General features: G+C 39.2%; 1 protein-coding gene across 2 annotated transcripts; it reads left to right on the top strand.

Moving 5' to 3' along the window:
* Positions 1-3622: 3622 nt before the first annotated feature.
* Positions 3623-15830, top strand: myorg (myogenesis regulating glycosidase (putative)). Of its 2 annotated transcripts, XM_066645792.1 has the most exons (4): positions 3623-3729; positions 7642-7725; positions 7821-8107; positions 9346-15830. In XM_066645792.1, the coding sequence occupies exons 3-4, from the start codon at positions 7845-7847 to the stop codon at positions 11141-11143; spliced, it is 2061 nt and encodes a 686-aa protein (XP_066501889.1). In that variant the 5' UTR covers positions 3623-3729; positions 7642-7725; positions 7821-7844; the 3' UTR covers positions 11144-15830. The 2 variants fall into 2 exon arrangements, with proteins under 2 accessions (XP_066501889.1, XP_066501888.1); XM_066645791.1 differs by having other exon boundaries at positions 7642-8107.
* The last annotated feature ends 2769 nt before the right edge of the window (positions 15831-18599 follow it).

Here is an 18599-nt window from a genome sequence, read left to right as displayed (position 1 = left end):
CATCGCCAGTCTCAGAGCTCCGACAACATGCAGAGGTGACTTCTACAACGTCATAACCTAGTCTTTCTTTCACTTCACAGATGATCTTTCTAGAACAACTTACAATTTTGATCATGTTAGAGGACGGAGAATGTAATGTTAGGAGTCTATCTCAAGGATTTTCATTTTTGAAATGCATGTTTGTAACTGCTGGGGATCATCTGAACATTGCATACAACTGAATTAGAAGCATTTTGAAAAACCAGGGAATACCCTTTATGCTTTTCAGTTACAGTTACTTTAGCATCTGAAATAAATTGAACCATTCATTCATTCATTATCTGTAACCCTTATCCAGTTCAGGGTTGCGGTGGGTCCAGAACCTACCTGGAATCATTGGGCACAAGGCGGGAATACACCCTGGAGGGGGCGCCAGTCCTTCACAGGGCAACAAAGACACACACATTCACTCACACCTACGGACACTTTTGAGTCGCCAATCCACCTACCAACGTGTGTTTTTGGACTGTGGGAGGAAACCAGAGCACCCAGAGGAAACCCACGCGGACACAGGGAGAACACACCAACTCCTCACAGACAGGCACCCGGAGCGGGAATCGAACCCACAACCTCCAGGCCCCTGGAGCTGTGTGACTGCGACACTACCTGCTGCACCACCATGCCGCCCTAAATTGAACCAAAAGGATTTAAATTTTATATATAGGGCGGCACCGTGAGCACAACAGGTGGTGTCACTGTTACAATGCTCCAGTGTTCTGGGGTTGTGGGTATGTCTGTGAGGAGTTTGGTGTATTCCCGCCTTGTTCCAAGTAATTCCGGGTGTACTCCGGACCCACCGCAACCCTGAACTTGATAAGCAGTCACAGACAATATCACTATATGTACTGTGTTTATCTCTGCACTTGTAACAGCTTTTACATTTTTAAAAAATAATCTGCAGTGATTTTGTTTTCCACATTCCTAAAGCTCAGTCCTAGATGTTGGTTTTGGAATTTAAAAAATGTTTAGCTTATCACATTTAATTTCCTAATATGCCCTGCACACTCACAGGAAACTCTCAGTCAGTATCCCTCCTCTAAGGCCTTTCAATCCACAACATACATCCTCCAGACCTAACTCCAAATTATCCCTTGATTCAAGGTAGGTCATTTTATATATTGTAGTTAATACATTTAAAATGTTTATTTGTATTTATGTATTCACTAATATAACTGTTGTAACAGAATGTGTAGAGGACATACAGGCATGTATTATGATCTTCATGCTTTAGCATCTTCTAACTGCTCTTATTGCACACTTTTTAAACATGTTATTTTCACTTGAAAATAGACATGGCTTTTAATGCATCCAAATGGCAGAGATTAACAGGCTTTAATCCCTGTGCTTTTGGCTTGCTCTTTCTCTGCAGTGGTGGGTACAGCTGTTTCCATGTAGTGAAACCCTACAAAGCTGGGTACTACATCATCCATCCTGAGTTCATGTCAGAATGGCGGCACTAATCTTATCACTGAATCCAGAATCTGTTTGCTGGATCATTGCTTGTAGTATTCCTTAATGTTGTATAGTCATTTTATCTTTCAGTCAGATGGAGAGGTTACCATAATATACATCACACTTGCAAATATACTATGTCAGCAAAAATAAATAATTGACTGTAACTAACTTGTAAAGACTCCATTGGAATGCTTGTGTGTTGTGGTCTGTTTTGTCTGCACATCTGTTTTTGTCTGGGTTTATTGTTATTATTATTAATTTATTCAAAGTTGTGTGAATTTGTGAAGTTTTATATAAATATGTATGACTTTCTTTTTGGGAGGAATGTGGATCATGACAGAACTTTTGTTCCAAATTGGAAAACATAAAATGTGGGATTCTTCAAGGATCAATACTTGGACCCTTATTGTTTTTAATGTATGTAAACTATCTTTATTTGACAGCTAAGAATGCTTCCTGTAACTTGTTTGCTGATGACACCAGCGTTTTTCTTTCAGATATTAATGGATTAATATCATCCATTAACTCAGAATTATGGCGGCACGGGGGCGCAGCAGGTAGTGTGTCGCAGTCACACAGCTCCAGGGGCCTGGAGGTTGTGGGTTCGATTCCCGCTCCGGGTGACTGTCTGTGAGGAGTTGGTGTGTTCTCCCTGTGTCTGTGTGGGTTTCCTCCGGGTGACTGTCTGTGAGGAGTGTGGTGTGTTCTCCCTGTGTCTGCGTGGGTTTCCTCCGGGTGCTCCGGTTTCCTCCCACAGTCCAAACACACGTTGGTAGGTGGACTGGCGACTCCAAAGTGTCCGTAGGTGTGAGTGAATGTGTGTGTGTGTGTCTGTGTTGCCCTGTGAAGGACTGGCGCCCCCTCCAGGGTGTATTCCAACCTTGCGCCCAATGATTCCAGATAGGCTCTGGATCCCCGCGACCCTGATTTGGATAAGTGGTACAGATAATGAATGAATGAATGAATGAATGAATGAACTCAGAATTATCCAATATTGAGGACTGGTTTAAAGCTAACAAATTATCACTTAAAACTAAAAAAAATGTTCATACATCGTTATTTAGTCCTAAAAATATGAAGGGTATTGATAGATACACTTCCATCAGTACTTATGTCCAAACATACTGGAACTCAGGTCCATTGTACCCAATAACAAATTGTGTTATAAAGAGCACATTGCCATAAGTGTGAATAAAATAGCACAAATTATTTGTGTAATTAGAATAATCAAATTTCTCCTGCCAAGAGCCATACTAATCAGTTTGTATTATACAGTGATTCATCCATATCTTTCTTACTGTAACATTGTCTGGTCCAGTATATCCAAAAGTCATATCAGTTGTTTACATAAACTCCAGAAACGGTTTGTATGGTCACTGCATCAGATTATTATTCAAGTTCTCGTCCATTGTTTCAGAACCTTCAGATATTTAATGTCTATGAAATGAATCAACTTCAAACATGTACGTTTATTTTTTCCAATATTCACAAACCTTCTGCCTGACTGCTTTTTAGTGCACCAGTATTCCACAAGATCTTGTAATAATCTCCATGCAATTTTCTTCAGGACATCACTTGGACAAATTACCATATCTTATCAGGGACCATCAATCAAAACAGACTACCACCTTATTAAAAAAACTGTAATAATTTTATAATAAAAAAAACAGCTCAAAGTTTATCGCCTTTCAAGGTCAGCTTCATACATATAATTCAAATGTGTGTATATTTGTCTGTTTGTATATGTGTGTATGTTTATATGTATATACATTTGAATGTGAGTGCATAGATATGAACATGTATATGTATTATTTCCTTTTTTCCCCTCAGTATTATGTAATTCAACTATTTTCTCTTTGAATCTCTTATCTGTTTATTTTTTATTCTATTTTTTTCTGAGGGAAAGTGCTTCATACAAAGCCTTGAGATTCTTTACTTTCGCTGCACATCATTTTACTTTCTAGTGTTGTAGCAAATTTAATTTTTCCCTCTTTTTCTATACTGTGCAAATAAATAAATAAATAAATGTAACGATCTATTCGTTCACATGAACCGATTCAATGCGATGAAACAAACGTCTCATATAATACTTTCTTAAACTACATTTCCCATCATTCATTCCCATTCAGTCCCAAGTCTTCTCCCCTTGTTAGGCCCCGCCCACCTTCAAAACAACCACATCTCCGGACGTCAGTGAACTGAACTCACCAAGTTAGAGGCGCCTGCTGAGCGGAGGTAAGAAGCCGTTACGACTTTGTGTTTATGGACTGTTTGGGGTGAAATGTTGTTCATTACAGCGGCACATACGCCGTTAACTGTGGGTTACAGCCGTAAAGTGACTCTCCACAGGACACTGCGCGGTTTTGCGCCATCTCTTCTTTTGAATAACGGTCTTTTTCTCTCGGTGACTGCAGCAAACACGGGGTACAACACGAGTCCAGGTCCTTGGCGTTGTTTATGTCTGTGGAAGCGGGAGAATGCGTTTATAGACTGTATTTACAATTTTAATACTGCCCTGTCTCAGTCTACATGGTTTTCTGAACCTTTCCCGAAACTGGTGGTTTTTAACGGTTAAAGATTCACGCCTCGTAAAGTTACGCCTCAGTTTTCTTCAACAGTGCCTTTAACAGAAGCCCCAAGACCTGGCGCCAAGAGACGAAATAGATACCTGTCAGTGCTGTGTCAGTTTTACGAATGTAGTAAATACGCAGCTAAATTAAACAAGCAATTGTTTACAAAAGTTTTGCGCACCGGGTCAAATTAAAGTTTGTTTTGTTACAGAGAACACATTTTTATAATTTACCATAACAATTACTCTTTATTTGTTACATTTATTAAACATATTGGGGGTAATTGTGTAAATTTATAATGGTACATATTGTATTTTATGGTTTATATGCAAAGAACCTCACGGAACTAGCTTGTTACTCACAAAACCACTCACACACATTAATGCACTCAGACACTCACTCATTCGTGGTTAGAGATTGCACCACTATTTCACACATATTTATATAGGGTGACCAGACGTCCTCTTTTACCCGGACATGTCCTCTTTTTTTAAACTTAAAAAAATGTCCGGGCGGAATTTCACAAACGTCCGGCATTTTGTTTTTTCTAGAGCTTACATAGAATTTCGAGAAGTTTCTTTCACAAACTAGTCCGGCCCTCCCCTACTCCGATTGGTTCGCTTGAGTGAGAAGGGGGAGTGGTGAAGTAGCCTAAAATCTTCTGATTGGACGGTCTGACTGTAGAGCTACCGTTATTGGTTGATAACCTTCTCTGTAAACATTTAATTGGTCAGTCAGTATTCGCCCCCCCCCCCTGTTTTGCATCGGTTAACTTTTAATATTAAAATGAACCTACATAGGTTTGGGGTTTTGGTGAAATGTGGGAAAGAACATTTTAAACATGACTTGTGTGGGTGTTCACTCTGAAGTAGTATTGAAACAAGTACTTGATCAGAACTCTTCTAGGCTGGAACATTATGGAATGAGCTTCAAAACTACTGGTCCATGTGCTCTGAAGTACTCCAGCCTGACAACTCTGACTTTTGAGCTGTATATCTCAGACTTTATAGGACGTTATATTTTAGTAGATATTTTTTTCAGCTTGACTCCCACAGTGCCTGTTATTTTCAGCTTTAACAAACAGCTCTTCAATTTTGCAGCTTAAAACTTGAAATTGTATGTTGTTTGGAGAATAATGGCAGTTCCCTGTAGTGAATGTGATTACATATTTTCACATAGAAAAAGGAAACATGTAATTCGCTCAGAGGTGTTCAAAGTTGTAGGTAAGCAGCTGGTCAGATGTGTCAAATTTTTAACACATGCTGAGAATTGATTTTACTACGTAAATTGCCTGGCAATAAAGGTAGCTTGAAATTCAGAGCCAAATCTTATGAAAATTCCTGATAAGGTGTGTTTTTAATCTCTTAAATGTTAACCTAGCATTGATTCTAGCTGTGTGGTATTGAATTCAGAGCTGTGTCCTGGTTTATAGATTTTCAGATTCCTTTGAATATTAACCCAGCAGGAGGCTAGTTAATAAAAGCAGCACAGAGGACTAATCTGTGTAGTCTCTTCACTACAGTGAAAAAGCTCTGTGTGTGTCTGTGTCTAATTGCCTGGGTGATTAACCTCATCAGTTTTATTTACTGGCCTTTTTTGTTCTCTCTTAGAATAAGATGTTTTTAAGGACTGACATTTGCTAGAAAGTTTTGTTGCTTGGGACCACAATCACCTTTTTTTTACAGTCTTTGTTGTTTCTTATTTTGAAGTTTTCACACTTTTTCATTCTTTTCTTCATTTTAAACCACTTGACTTCGTTCTGAAATGTCATGTGCCTCTTCTTTGCCCCCAGGCAGTGTTGTGGTTTGGCCTGTTTTAATAATGAACTCTGTAACCCAGTGGGAATACAAACAACATTTGCACGTTTGACTTTTCTACATTTTCTCAAATAAATACTACTAAAACAACAAATCTTTATTATCTTGATCTAACACCTTAGTTTTGACCACACCATAACCGTCTCATTCCCACAGGATTTGTCTACACATTACATTCCTGTTCACGTTGTTCACTGATTCGTAGACATGTATTTTATATATATATATATATATATATATATATATATATATATATATATATATAGGCTGCTGGTTAAGTAGATAGCATTGTAACTAGGGCTGGTTAAAGTGACTCTCTCACTCTCTCTCTCTCTCTCTCTCTCTCTCTCTCTCTCTCTCTCTATATATATATATATATATATATATATATATATATATATATATATATATATATATATATATATCGCAAAATAAAACATTTCATTAACAATTATATGATTTTTAAACACATATTATTCACAACATCTGTCACTGACTGATGTTAATTACAGGGCACTGTCTTCAGTTCAGCGCACTGTTTAAAATTTTGTTTAAAAATATAAATATTGAATAAGCCAGCATGTTTATGATGTTTTGATTTTGATGTCATGTATCTGTTTTGTTTTTGGAAGTTTTCCAGTGGATTTAATACTGTTCATACCGATATCGGAATTGCATCATATTTTCCAAAATTGAGAAATACAGGAGGTCCTCGGGTTACATCAGTCCCGAGTTACGATGTTACGTGGTTACGACACATCTCCCATTTACTGTATAAAGCCTTGTTTCGACTTAAGTGATTTTGTGTCGTAAACGTTGTAACGTGTTTGGTGCGGCGCGGCGGAAGAATACACGGTTACGCGGCTCGGGACCGAGGAGGATAGGTGTTAGGATAGGATAAGTGCTTACAGTATGTTATTTACGTACAGTATGTACGTATGTTCCGACTTACACCGTATCATATATTATATCATAATATATATGTTGGTCATATTGTCCAGCCCTAATTATCTATCCTCATGAGGCAGATTATTGAGGAACTCTAGTTAGAGAGTGATTGCATAACTGCTTGTTCCCACTTACTGCACGTGACTGGTATTTACTAAACCCAGCTGTTAGTGTTGCTTCAGTGTGTTCAATCTGCTGTTCCTTTTTTTTTTCCCTTTCTTTCTCAAGATGAAAACAATGATACAATACTAATAGCAATTACAACAGCACCCCCAGAAAGCCATGCATTCACACACACACACACACACACACACACACAAATATTAACTGACTGGAAGTGATTAGGCTTAGATCTTCTTTAAGTCAGCCAGCAGAGTTGAAAGTGAGTCAATATATAAGAAAAAAGAATTCCACTTGAAGAAAAAAGTCAGTATTGCTGTTCCCTGTTTTAATTGCGAATTTAATTGCCTTAGTGGCTGAGGGAGGGTTTGATGCTGCCTTAAAATTAAGCCAGATTAAGGTATCTCAGTAGGCAGCATGTTCAAGGTATCTAAGAACTGGGACAGCCTACATGTCCGGAGCATGCACACCATGATGTAAAAGGCTCACTATGTACACAGTTCACTAGGTTTTGGGATAGTTCCAATATATCCCTAATATAATGTGAAAAAAATGATTGTCAATGTTACTATGTTTGTACTGTTACTTTTATTTAGATTGCTTTTTTGTTAGTTAACTCCTAACACAATTTTAGAGAAATAAGCCTAAGCTTTGATATTTAATATGTCTTTTCTTTCTCTCTTCTTTCATAGGTTATAAAGGATTATGACAGAAATTAATCAAATCAATGAGGAACAAAAACACATTGTAAAAGGATCCATTTCATAACCACTTTGGTAACTGGCATTATTAACTTTGTATTATTATGCACAGTGCACTGTTTAGTCATTTTCTTGTCAGACCTATTAACCACAAGTAGAGATTATTACAGGTGAATGAAAGGAAGAGAAACACAATGTATCAGGTAGTCCCTGGAGGAGCGGGAGGCACTATTACTGTTGGTGTACCGATTAAGAAAATAAACAAGGAGAGCCGTCCACTGGTAGGTGCTGGAGTTCTGGGCCTGGTACTGGTGATAGCTGCAGTTACAGCATGGTGTTATTACATAGCCTCGCTTCGCAAAGCAGATCTGTTGAAGACAGAATTGCTGGATCTCAATAAGGATGGCTTCCTCATCCGGAACCAAGCTGGGGGCATCGTCTTCAAGATGGCTTTCAGGTTGGTGTTGGTACAAAATGCAGTCAAATGGCATACAAACATCATTTCCATCATTTCCCTTTTTTAAATGCAGTAACCAGAATAATCTGTTATTTGTTCTTTCTTTTTCCACCTTTGATTAGGCTTAAGTACAAAAGTGCAAAGGAGTTCATATATGAGTTCTGCTTGAACAGATTTATTGGCTTTTGTAAATATAAACAGATTTGTAATTTTGTAGTTGCAACATATCTAGAAAATAAACATGAATATAAAATTCATCAGAGGTTCAGACGTTGCAAGCCAAGTGTGAGAATAATTTCAAAGGGTTAAAAAAAGAACAAATCTCATTTAAAGAGCCCTAAACATTAGTGTCTTTCACCATGTTGCATTCATACTATTGTGAAAATATACAGCAAATTGGTTTCAGAGTTCTTAAAAAAAAAATGTAAATAAATAAAAATAAAAAAAGGCATTTTCACTTAACACTCCTCTGCAACATCAAAAAGTGCACCTTGAAACAAAGAGTCATATATTAATTTTCTGCAGAAAACCTGCTGAATTCACTTGGCCCAAGCTTACCTCAGATGGTCCAAAAGACAGTAGACACATGTTCTGTGGTCAGATGATTTTATTTTTCAGTGTAATTAGTTAAATATACCTTCAACAAAATGAACAAATCATTTATATTGAATTTTAAAAAATGTCCCAACTTCTGGAAATGTGTTATTTAAATGTTATATATTTATATATAATGTTATATGTTTTTAAGCACTGGAACCTTTCTAAATTAGAGCATTTTAAGCTGTAGACCTACAGTGAGAATATATTAAGCAATAACTGTTTAATTATGAAAATGCTTACAATTTTCATTTTTAAAAATAAATAAAATCAAATAAATATCTGTGCATTTTTTATTATATGGTTAAGTAAAGCTGTGATGATTCCTATATTAAAAAAAAAGAAATCTAAATCTATTATAGATGTAAACAGAGAATTTCCACTTTGTTCACATAACATTTCAATTCACAACAAATGTCAGACCTCAGAACAGAATTCCTTTTCAAACTGTAAGGATATTTATACCCCATGTAGATCACATATATCACACACACATTTTCATTTTAAAATAATTGTGTATAGCATTGAAGTGCTTGTTCAGTTTGTTGTGTGTGAAGAACACACATTTGAATCAAATCTTAACTGAATATAAAATGAAGGACATAAGAAAGGGTAGTGATTATGTTAATGATGAATTTCAGATCTGGAACACTTGATCTGGACTCATGTTCTAAGGAGGGTGTGATCCTACGCTGTTCACGGTCCAATGCCGGGAGAATAAATTTCTTTATCATGACGGTGAAGCCCAAAGAGACAGTGATGTGTTACCGTGTGCGTTGGGAGGAGCTGGAGTCGGACCGACCCGTGGAGCACGCCATGGCCTACAACGAGTCCTACTGGTACGGAGGCGCAGAGAGCTCTGTGCAGCACTGGCCTATTGCCATCACAGGCCAGCAGGCACCCAAGCCCTTCGTCACAGGTGACGTATATTCTAACCGCCATGACTTTGGGGGAATTCTGGAGCGCTACTGGCTCTCATCCAATGCTACTGCTATTAAGATCAATGATTCTGTGCCCTTCCACCTGGGCTGGAATGATACAGAACAGAATTTGTACTTCCAGGCGCGATACCAGGATAGCCCATACAAGCCTCTGCCTGGCAAATCACCGTATGCTGAACTTAGCTACCGTGTATGTGTGGGACCAGATGTAACCTCAATCCACAAGGTCATGGTTCGCAGGTACTTTCAAAAACCAAACAAAGTTCCAGCAGAAGCCATGTTCCGCTATCCTATATGGTCCACCTGGGCTGCACACAAAACAGATATCAACCAGGAGAAGCTTTTACGTTATGCAGAAAACATCCGCAAACACGGTTTTAACTGTAGCCACTTAGAGTTAGATGATCGCTACACCAGTCGTTATGGGGAGTTTGATTTGGACCCGGTAAAATTTCCCAATGCCTCTGGCATGTTCCAGAAGCTGAAGGCAGATGGCTTTTTGGTGTCTTTATGGACGCACCCCTTCGTGAACTATGACTCAGCTAACTTTGGTCTGTGTGTTCAGAAGGGTCTTTTTGTGATGGAGCCAACTGGACAGCTTCCTGCCCTGGTACGCTGGTGGAATGGCATTGGTGGCGTCTTAGACTTCACTAACCCAGAAGCTCGGAATTGGTTTACATCGAATCTCCGTGCTCTCCGCTCCAAATATGGCATATCCTCCTTTAAACTGGATGCTGGTGAGACTAGCTATCTCCCCTGGAATTTCAGAACAAAAGTTCATCTCCCAGACCCCAGCACATTTACCCGACGCTACACCGAAATGGCTATCCCGTTCAATGACCGTGCCGAGCTTCGTTCAGGCTATGGCTCCCAGAACATCTCCTGTTTCTTCCGCCTCATTGACCGCGACTCTGTTTGGGGCCATGAGCTTGGACTCAAGTCTATCATTCCCACTGTTCTCACTAACAGCATTTTGGGCTACCAGTTCATCTTGCCAGATATGGTTGGAGGCAATGCTTATCCAAACCGCACATATGGGAACGGTAAGCTCCCAGACCGTGAGCTCTACATCCGCTGGCTGGAGCTGTGTGCCTTCATGCCTTCTATAGAGTTCTCCATTCCTCCATGGGAATATGATGCTGAGGTGGTGGCTATTGCCCAGCGCTTCACTGCTCTTCATGAAACATTGGTGGCCCCCAGAGTTCTGGAGCTTGCAGGAGAAGTGCTAAATACCGGCGACCCCATCATCCGTCCTTTATGGTGGATAGCTGTTGGTGACGAGACGGCTTACAGGGTTGACTCACAGTTTTTAATAGGAGATGACCTAATGGTGGCACCGGTGCTGGAACCAGGCAAGCAAGAGAGGGATATCTATCTGCCAGCAGGTCACTGGAGGAGCTATAAGGGAGAGAGATATGAAAATAAGGAGCCTGTACATCTCACTGATTATCCTGTGGATCTGGATGAGATTGCATATTTTCTCTGGATTCAACATTAAACATTAAATGCTTTCCTCATCACTTACGCAGGGCTGAGTTGAGATATCTGCATGAGGACAAGGCAAAATGCTTCTAAAATATAAAAGGAAACAGCTTATGTTTAATATATGTTGCATCTGAGCTAAGAACTTAATACTGCAAATGAATGCACATCCTTTACCTTATTTGTTTTGTGTTATGACCATAAATGTGCAAATAACTCATGTGTAGACCTGTGCCGGTTACAGAACTGACTTATTCTGATAAACAGTAAAAGCTAGACTCCTAAGTCAGGGGAAAATCTTAGATCATGAAACTGAAACAGAATTATTGTAGGTCAAAAGAAAGAATTGTTAGCTTGCTGTTTTCTGTCCCATGATGTTTTGCCTGATGTCCAGTTTTAAATATTTTTAAATGTACAACCCAATATGTTGTGTAAACACAGACGTCCCCCAGCCTACCTCCGTATATTCAACCAGTGCAGCACAACAGCTGATATTTTCTGTTAGGTACAGTATACAGTATTTATTGTGTATATGGGGTAGTATTAGTGGACAACCCTTCAGGCACCATGTTGAGATATATGTGGCACAGGTCTACTCATGTCCATATCTAACCATGTGCCTTACATTACTGAATGTACATAATTGATGCCAGATTTGTGAGCTTCAAACAAAAAGGATAGCTAACACGCACATTGCAGGACAAACTTGGGCTGCACATTTTTAAAGATTTTGGGTTGTGCCATTGATGAATGTTATTCTCTGTAACTACATCACCTTGAATTCTGAATTATATTTATATATAATTTGTTAAAGCTGTGTCTAAATATTGGCAGATGACTTGACTTGCTGTGAAAATACCAATATGACCTCTTTGCAAGTAGAAGCATAAGCTAGATGATGCATCATTTTATCTGCCCAAAATTTTGGCTATCGCAGTATAGACCTGGTACAGATGTCCTAATATGCATGACTGAAGGGCTACAATGATTTAATTAGCGTTTGTAATATTTAGTGTTTCTATAATTACACACTAGCGCATCTGCGTATTTGAGAAAGGGACAAAATCTCTTAACTGTGGTAAACTAAACCTGCACTCTCGTTACTTAGAATGCGTCCAAGACTCTTGTGGGTAATTCTGTTTTCTTTACTGATTTTAAACTTTTAATATAAAGGTACTATGTGGCACCATGGCTTTGAGCAATAATCATCTTTCCTATAGAGTCTATATGTATAAAGCTGTTTCCCAGTCCCACAAGCACACACACAAAACCAGAGGAACTCTGTTCCATGTTGCTGCGTTAAAAAGGAACCATTAGTGATTACATTTCTTCTCTCATTGCTTTTTACCATAAGCCAGAGGTTCCCAAACAAAGGAATACTTAATTTACAAATAGATATTATTTTACAAATGATAAGACTGCCACAGGGTGGCACGGTGGCGCAACAGGTAGTGTCTCTATCACACAGCTCCAGGGTCCGGGGTTGTGGGTTTGACTCCCGCTCCGGGAGTCGTTTGTTGTGTTCTCCCAGTGTCCGCATGGGTTTTCTCTGGGTGCTCCAGTTTCCTCCCATGGTCCAAAAACACATTGCTAGGTCAACTGGTGACTCAAAAGTGTCCATAGGTGTGAGTGAATATTTGAGTGTGTTTTGCACTGTGAAGGACTGGCGCACCCTACAGGGTGTGTTCCTTGCGCCCAGTGATTGCGGGTAGGCTCCGGACACACCATGACCCTGAAATGTATAAGCAGTTAGAGACAATGAATGACTGCCACATCAGTGCAAAGACTATGCCTTTGCTTGTTATTCATAGCTCATATTACAAATGCTTAATACCTCATTTTTAATTGTAATTCTAATATAAAAAATTTAAAACCTTGGGGCCCTGGAACATTCAAAATATTTGGGCAATTTGTTTGGGAACCCCTTCAACAAGGGTATCATCTAATGCCTAAAATATAACACGGTCTAACTTCATTTGTCATTACTGTGATATTGATGTCATTCCATATTCATGTTGTACATGAGACTTTGAGGCATGTCCTTCTGTTTTTCACTGTTTGTATTTTTGTATGTCAGGTTCCATGATTTGTGTGGTTTGTATAAATGAGAGTGATATGTTGCTCTTCGCTGGGTGATATTACACACCCTTCTTTCTCCCTGCCATTCTGTCTGTGTGCTCCTCCAGCAGTCAGCCCACTGCAAGGCCTTTTGCTAATCCATAACCTCACAGCTTATTTTTAGCACTTCCCACACCACTGCGGAACCACTTTGCTTTAGAGTCACGCTCTGGGCTTTTTAAAGCCATTTGGTCACATCTGCCTCTCTGTACAGTTGTATATCAGCGATGATTCTGCAAGACGTCTAACTAAAGCGATCCTAAATGAGGGATACCATATTAGTTTAAATAATGAGAGTAGAATTAAAATGTGTCACTGCAGTTAGAATGCTGTCTTTAGATTTCAGCGCAGTTTCAATGCTTTACTTACTTAATCCAGTGATTTCTAAGTGGCTGTTTACACACTGCATCGACGTGTTTTCTGTGATTGGATTAGGTTCAGAGGTGCCAGATTTCACAAGCTGTGTACAAAAACAATCACATTGTGAGCAAATTCTGATCAGATCACTTAAATCAAATTTGGGGATGACAAGAAGATATTGACCTCACATATACACACTCGCACATATTCACTGAATCGTTCACTCGTGTGGCTTTAGAAAATAAGCTTGTCTCTTATAATCTGCATACAGTTACAAACGGGAGTGGCAGATAAAAGACAAAACCTTGATCTAATGCTGAAGGGTTTTGGTCTGTTTTAAATAGTTTATGATATAAGGATATACATGATACTATATAAACCATGTTTATCATAGCTTTCCAGAAGCGAAACAGAAATGGCGTATGTGTATGTAAAATTGCATCTGATCTAGTCACAATGGGAAGGTTGAACGATGACTGAAGAATACTTAGACACGGATAAGAAACACGTTAATGCAAAGTGTAAACAAGCTCTGGAGTTTTGTGAGTCGCTGCTTAGTAGTGTATCCTTCAGTGTAGCTTTAGCACATGGCATTTCAAACTGGCATTAAATTACATTTTAGTACTGTACAGCTTTGTCAAAACTTTGGGAAAATTACATTTTACTTACACTGAAAGATCAGTCTCACTTTCAATGTGATTCTGCCTTGATATTTGTATACATGTATATGTCATGCACGTCATCTGGAATTGTCTGCCAGTGTTTCCTTGGATACAGTGTGGATAGACTCAGGCTATGCTAGAAATGCAGGGCTAGAAATAGACAGACTTTTTCTGCAATGCAAAACAAGTTGGTGAAGCTCCAACCAAACAGCCTGTGTACCGTGCTTATCTTGTTAACTGTGACATGACTCTGCACCCCTGTTTAACTGCTGGAACATTGGTAGATTGTGGAATGCTGATGTTGAGGAAAGTTAATGGCGCAAAAACACAGTTGGCCTCACACGAACTGGTTGAACTGCTTTTTTCTCTTTTTTTCAGTTTGTTTATTTTTTCCTCTGCTCTAGATACATTGGAAAGTGAGACTACAAGTAAAGCAGTTTCTGGTTTCAGTCGGATTCTTTTTACTACACAGACGTGATTAGTAGTTCTGAGGCATGTTTACTGAAATGGATTAAAATGTGCTTGATAAGTGGTGTGCCAACTTGGCTGAGACTGTAGAAAGCTGTGCTTTTCCAGATTGTTTGTATTATTATTATTTTTTTTAATTCAGCCTTTGCACTCTCAGCTTGTGAAATATGCCGCTGAAAGAGTTGTTTCCTGAAACTTGCAGCTAATGTTAAATTATTTGTGGGAAATATCAAATCCTTGTGACTGTGCTGACCCTATTACAGGCCACTCAGAAGCTCTGTGTTATTAGATTTAACTTCCCCACCTAAAGTTTAAGACATTTGCGGTGGTAATAGAGGCAAATTTAAAATGACTGCTCTTATGATCTGAAAATTCAACACTTTCCAACTGAAAGTTTGATTTAAATAGTATTTGTTTTCTAATGCGACAATGTTTTTGAAATATTCAAAACTCTTTAAATCCTTTCTGTTGGTGTTTTGTTGCTCTAAAGGCTAAGAATTTAATGTGATACCAGTTTTCAGTTCCACTAGGGGGCAGTGTGCACCTTTCCTGTTCTTCAGATGTTCCTCAACTGCATTACAAAGGCATGAGCAAGTTCTGCCCTTTACTCTTTTACCTCCTCCTTAATCCCATGCTTCTCTCACAATGTGTAATTCTGCTGTACTGATACAAAACAAGCGTTTTTTAAAAGCTATTAACAGCTTTGACCTCATCCACAAAGGAGATGCTATTGAATTGGGTGCCATTGTTGCTGCTGGTCTGATTAAGAAAAGCTGTGTATGTATTTTGATCACTCAGTGTTATTTGGTTTGATTCACTGAGGTCTTCAGAGCAGTAATACTGCTCATCTGATCCGATGTATTAATGTTTTAGTCTTATTTCTAATTTCCAGTGGGATTGATTTTTTATTTTATTTTTTTGTGCTATTTGGTTTTACAAGCACTGGACTTCTGTTCTGTTAAAAAGCTCATTTTAACTGTGTTCCAACTTGATGGACAACAAATGACATTGATTTATTGAGTGACTGCATGTAGCGTGGCTGACTAAATTCACTGAGAGTCTTAAGAAATTTCAATAAAATTTTATTCTTTGACAGACTTGAGTCATGTGTGAATCATCAATTCTTATCTCTAATGCTGTCTTTTGACTTAGCATAGCATAAGCATTTGTAAATTGCTAAGGCAATTCATAAATCGTTAGAGTAGATCTGTGTGTGTATATAAACATATGCGAATCAGACTGTAACTCTCTTTCACAATAAACCAAATGTTCAACATGGAGTTTGACACAATAATAACTTGAGAATTGGTGTTGGCTTTTTGGACCTTTACACCACTTGTCACTGTAATGAAAGATTTTCCCAAATTAAATGAGTATTTTCATAAGAACTTAGCAGTTGTATAAATATTAACGCGGCAAGATACAAAGTTGCTTTTGTAAAGCAGACCACAGTGAAGGGGTAGGCACTTGGTGTGATTTGTTCGCTCTAGGATTAGCCCCGAAACTCACTGCTAACTTCAGACAAGGCTTAGATTTGGCGCTCGGTCATGGGTCTCTGGATTCATTGAACCTCCACCCTTTCCTAGCCCCTGACTGGAATAGTAATTATTGCAAAGCAGGTTAAGCTTGATCAAAGTTGGAATCAGCCTTTGGTCCAGCATTGAATTAAGTCTCCTGTGAGCAGCATCTTCAGGCTTTTTCAGGCTTTTTTGGCCTCTGCTCATCACTGCTGGATAATGCCATAGTGCTGAAGTAATTTACAGGTTATATGGAGGTTGCCCTGGATCAATAAATCATTTAGTTGAGTTTGGGTCAGAGGAGGGGCAGCAATGGGTAGAGGGGGACAGGGCAAAGACCAAGGTGGGCTTGTGAAGAGAATGGCCAGACCACTTGCTGAACAGCAATTACGAAACATGCCGCCAAGACAAAGGAGCGACTCTCTGTTTCTTAGTTCACTTAAATTGGAGGCCAGTTTTCAGCGGGAATCATTGAGTTTATTTGAAGATTATTACCGTTGCACTGTAATTCACAACACGGGATTACCCCATCTGCACTTCTTAAAGGTTCAAGCATATATTGCTTGCTTTATTTATAAAATAATTCTCACTGAGGTAATGAAGCTATCTGCAACGTTATTATTAGGCCAGCCACCATCACACGAAACTTGTTAGAAGATGCAGGTGTCTATGAATGTGTGGCATTGTTCCCAAGATATGAGACCAATTGTCAAAGAATATTAATAGGATATTGTACCCCTTTAAATAACTTAGTATTATGTATTAAATATATTCAGGAACAGATAGACAACCCCAAAACAACTTTAGAGAGCACGTGTAATGAGCTGTCATAGTTTCTCCCCTTTAGACCCTGGACTTGGACTCTTCCACCTGAGAAATGCTTCCTCCCTGGTTCCATCCACTCATTAGCGCCCTCACCTGCAGTTTATCCTGGGCCCATAAGTACACCATTAGATACCCCTCTGTTTCTGTGCTGTTGGGTTGGTCTTTTCTTAATAACTTCTACATCTCAAGGTCTAAGGCTTTATTTTTGTCTGGGCTTGTCATTTTCTTGGATTTGGCTTTATTGCCCTTGCCTATTTGTTTTTTGACCCCTGCCCCTGTTTATTAGCCCCAGCAAAAGATCAGCACATAGGTCCTGCAACATGGCTATGTTTCTGCCAAAATAAATCACGCAGTGGGAGTTTGCTTCTTTTACATGTTTCACGGTGAGCAAGTCACTAAATGTGTCTGGGAGCAGGTTTACTTTCCCTGTCAATGAAGCCTCCTCAGCCATTGATCTGCACTCACGGCCCTCACAGAAGACACACACTCATCGATTAGCTGTCTGTATTCCCTTCCTCAGGAATCAATGCTATTTGTAGCTTTGTGGGTCTGCAATGATATTGTTTATTACTGAAACACTGGAGTAACGGGCAGCTTTCTAATCATGGTTAAAATGAAGGCTCGGGTGTGAATTAGAGTCTGCTTAGAGAGAGAGAGAGAGAGACCGGTGAACTGTAGTTCTGTAGTTTTCAGAGCACTTGGGAAAATAGAAAACACAGAAAGAAAAAAAAACCTGCCATTTTTATAGGTACCCTGATAACCAGGTATTAATGCTAATATCTGAACCATGAGAAGTGTGGTCATGTCGTGTTTAGTCCATAAAGCAAAGACCAAATTCTGGATAGTTTTCTTTGACTTGGAAATCATATTTTGCTTTGTGCTTAGGTGAGTGTAAAGAGCACAGGGGGGGGGATGCAAATGAATGGGTTAAAGTTGGCCTAAAGTGAATTTTACAAATTAAAAATGAAGCACCAGCAAATAGCAAGACCTATAGAACATTCATTCATTCATTATCTGTAACAGCTTATCCAAGTCAGGGTCGCGGTGGGTCCAGAGCCTACCTGGAATCATTGGGCGCAAGGCGGGAATACACCCTGGAGGGGGCGCCTGTCCTTCACAGGGCAACACACACACACACATTTACTCACACCTACGGACACTTTGGAGTCCTATAGAACATGCATGATCAAATCCTCAAATCTGACAACACGTCTTAACTGAATAACACCACTGTTGTGTGACCCGCAATAAACGTACAGCATTACAGCCGATATATCAGTAACCCAGCGTTATGTCCAGAGAAGCACTGCTGATACCCTCAGAGTTTACTTTAAACAGAACTCCACCCAAAGTGCTGAGATGATTGTAAGTTGTAGAGAGTGATAACTGTAATGTCCACTCTACCATTTAAAAGTCGTCTGTGTGCTAAGGTGCTTTTTAGGAAACCCAGAACTGTTCAGTTGAACTAGACCTCCAGGCAGTAACACTGCGAGCCTTTAGAGGGCAGTGCAGCTTCACTTGG

The sequence above is a fragment of the Hoplias malabaricus genome, chromosome 15 (assembly GCF_029633855.1).
Source record: "Hoplias malabaricus isolate fHopMal1 chromosome 15, fHopMal1.hap1, whole genome shotgun sequence".
NCBI classification, from domain to species: Eukaryota; Metazoa; Chordata; class Actinopteri; order Characiformes; family Erythrinidae; genus Hoplias; species Hoplias malabaricus.
This window is presented reverse-complemented; position numbering and strand designations above follow the sequence as displayed.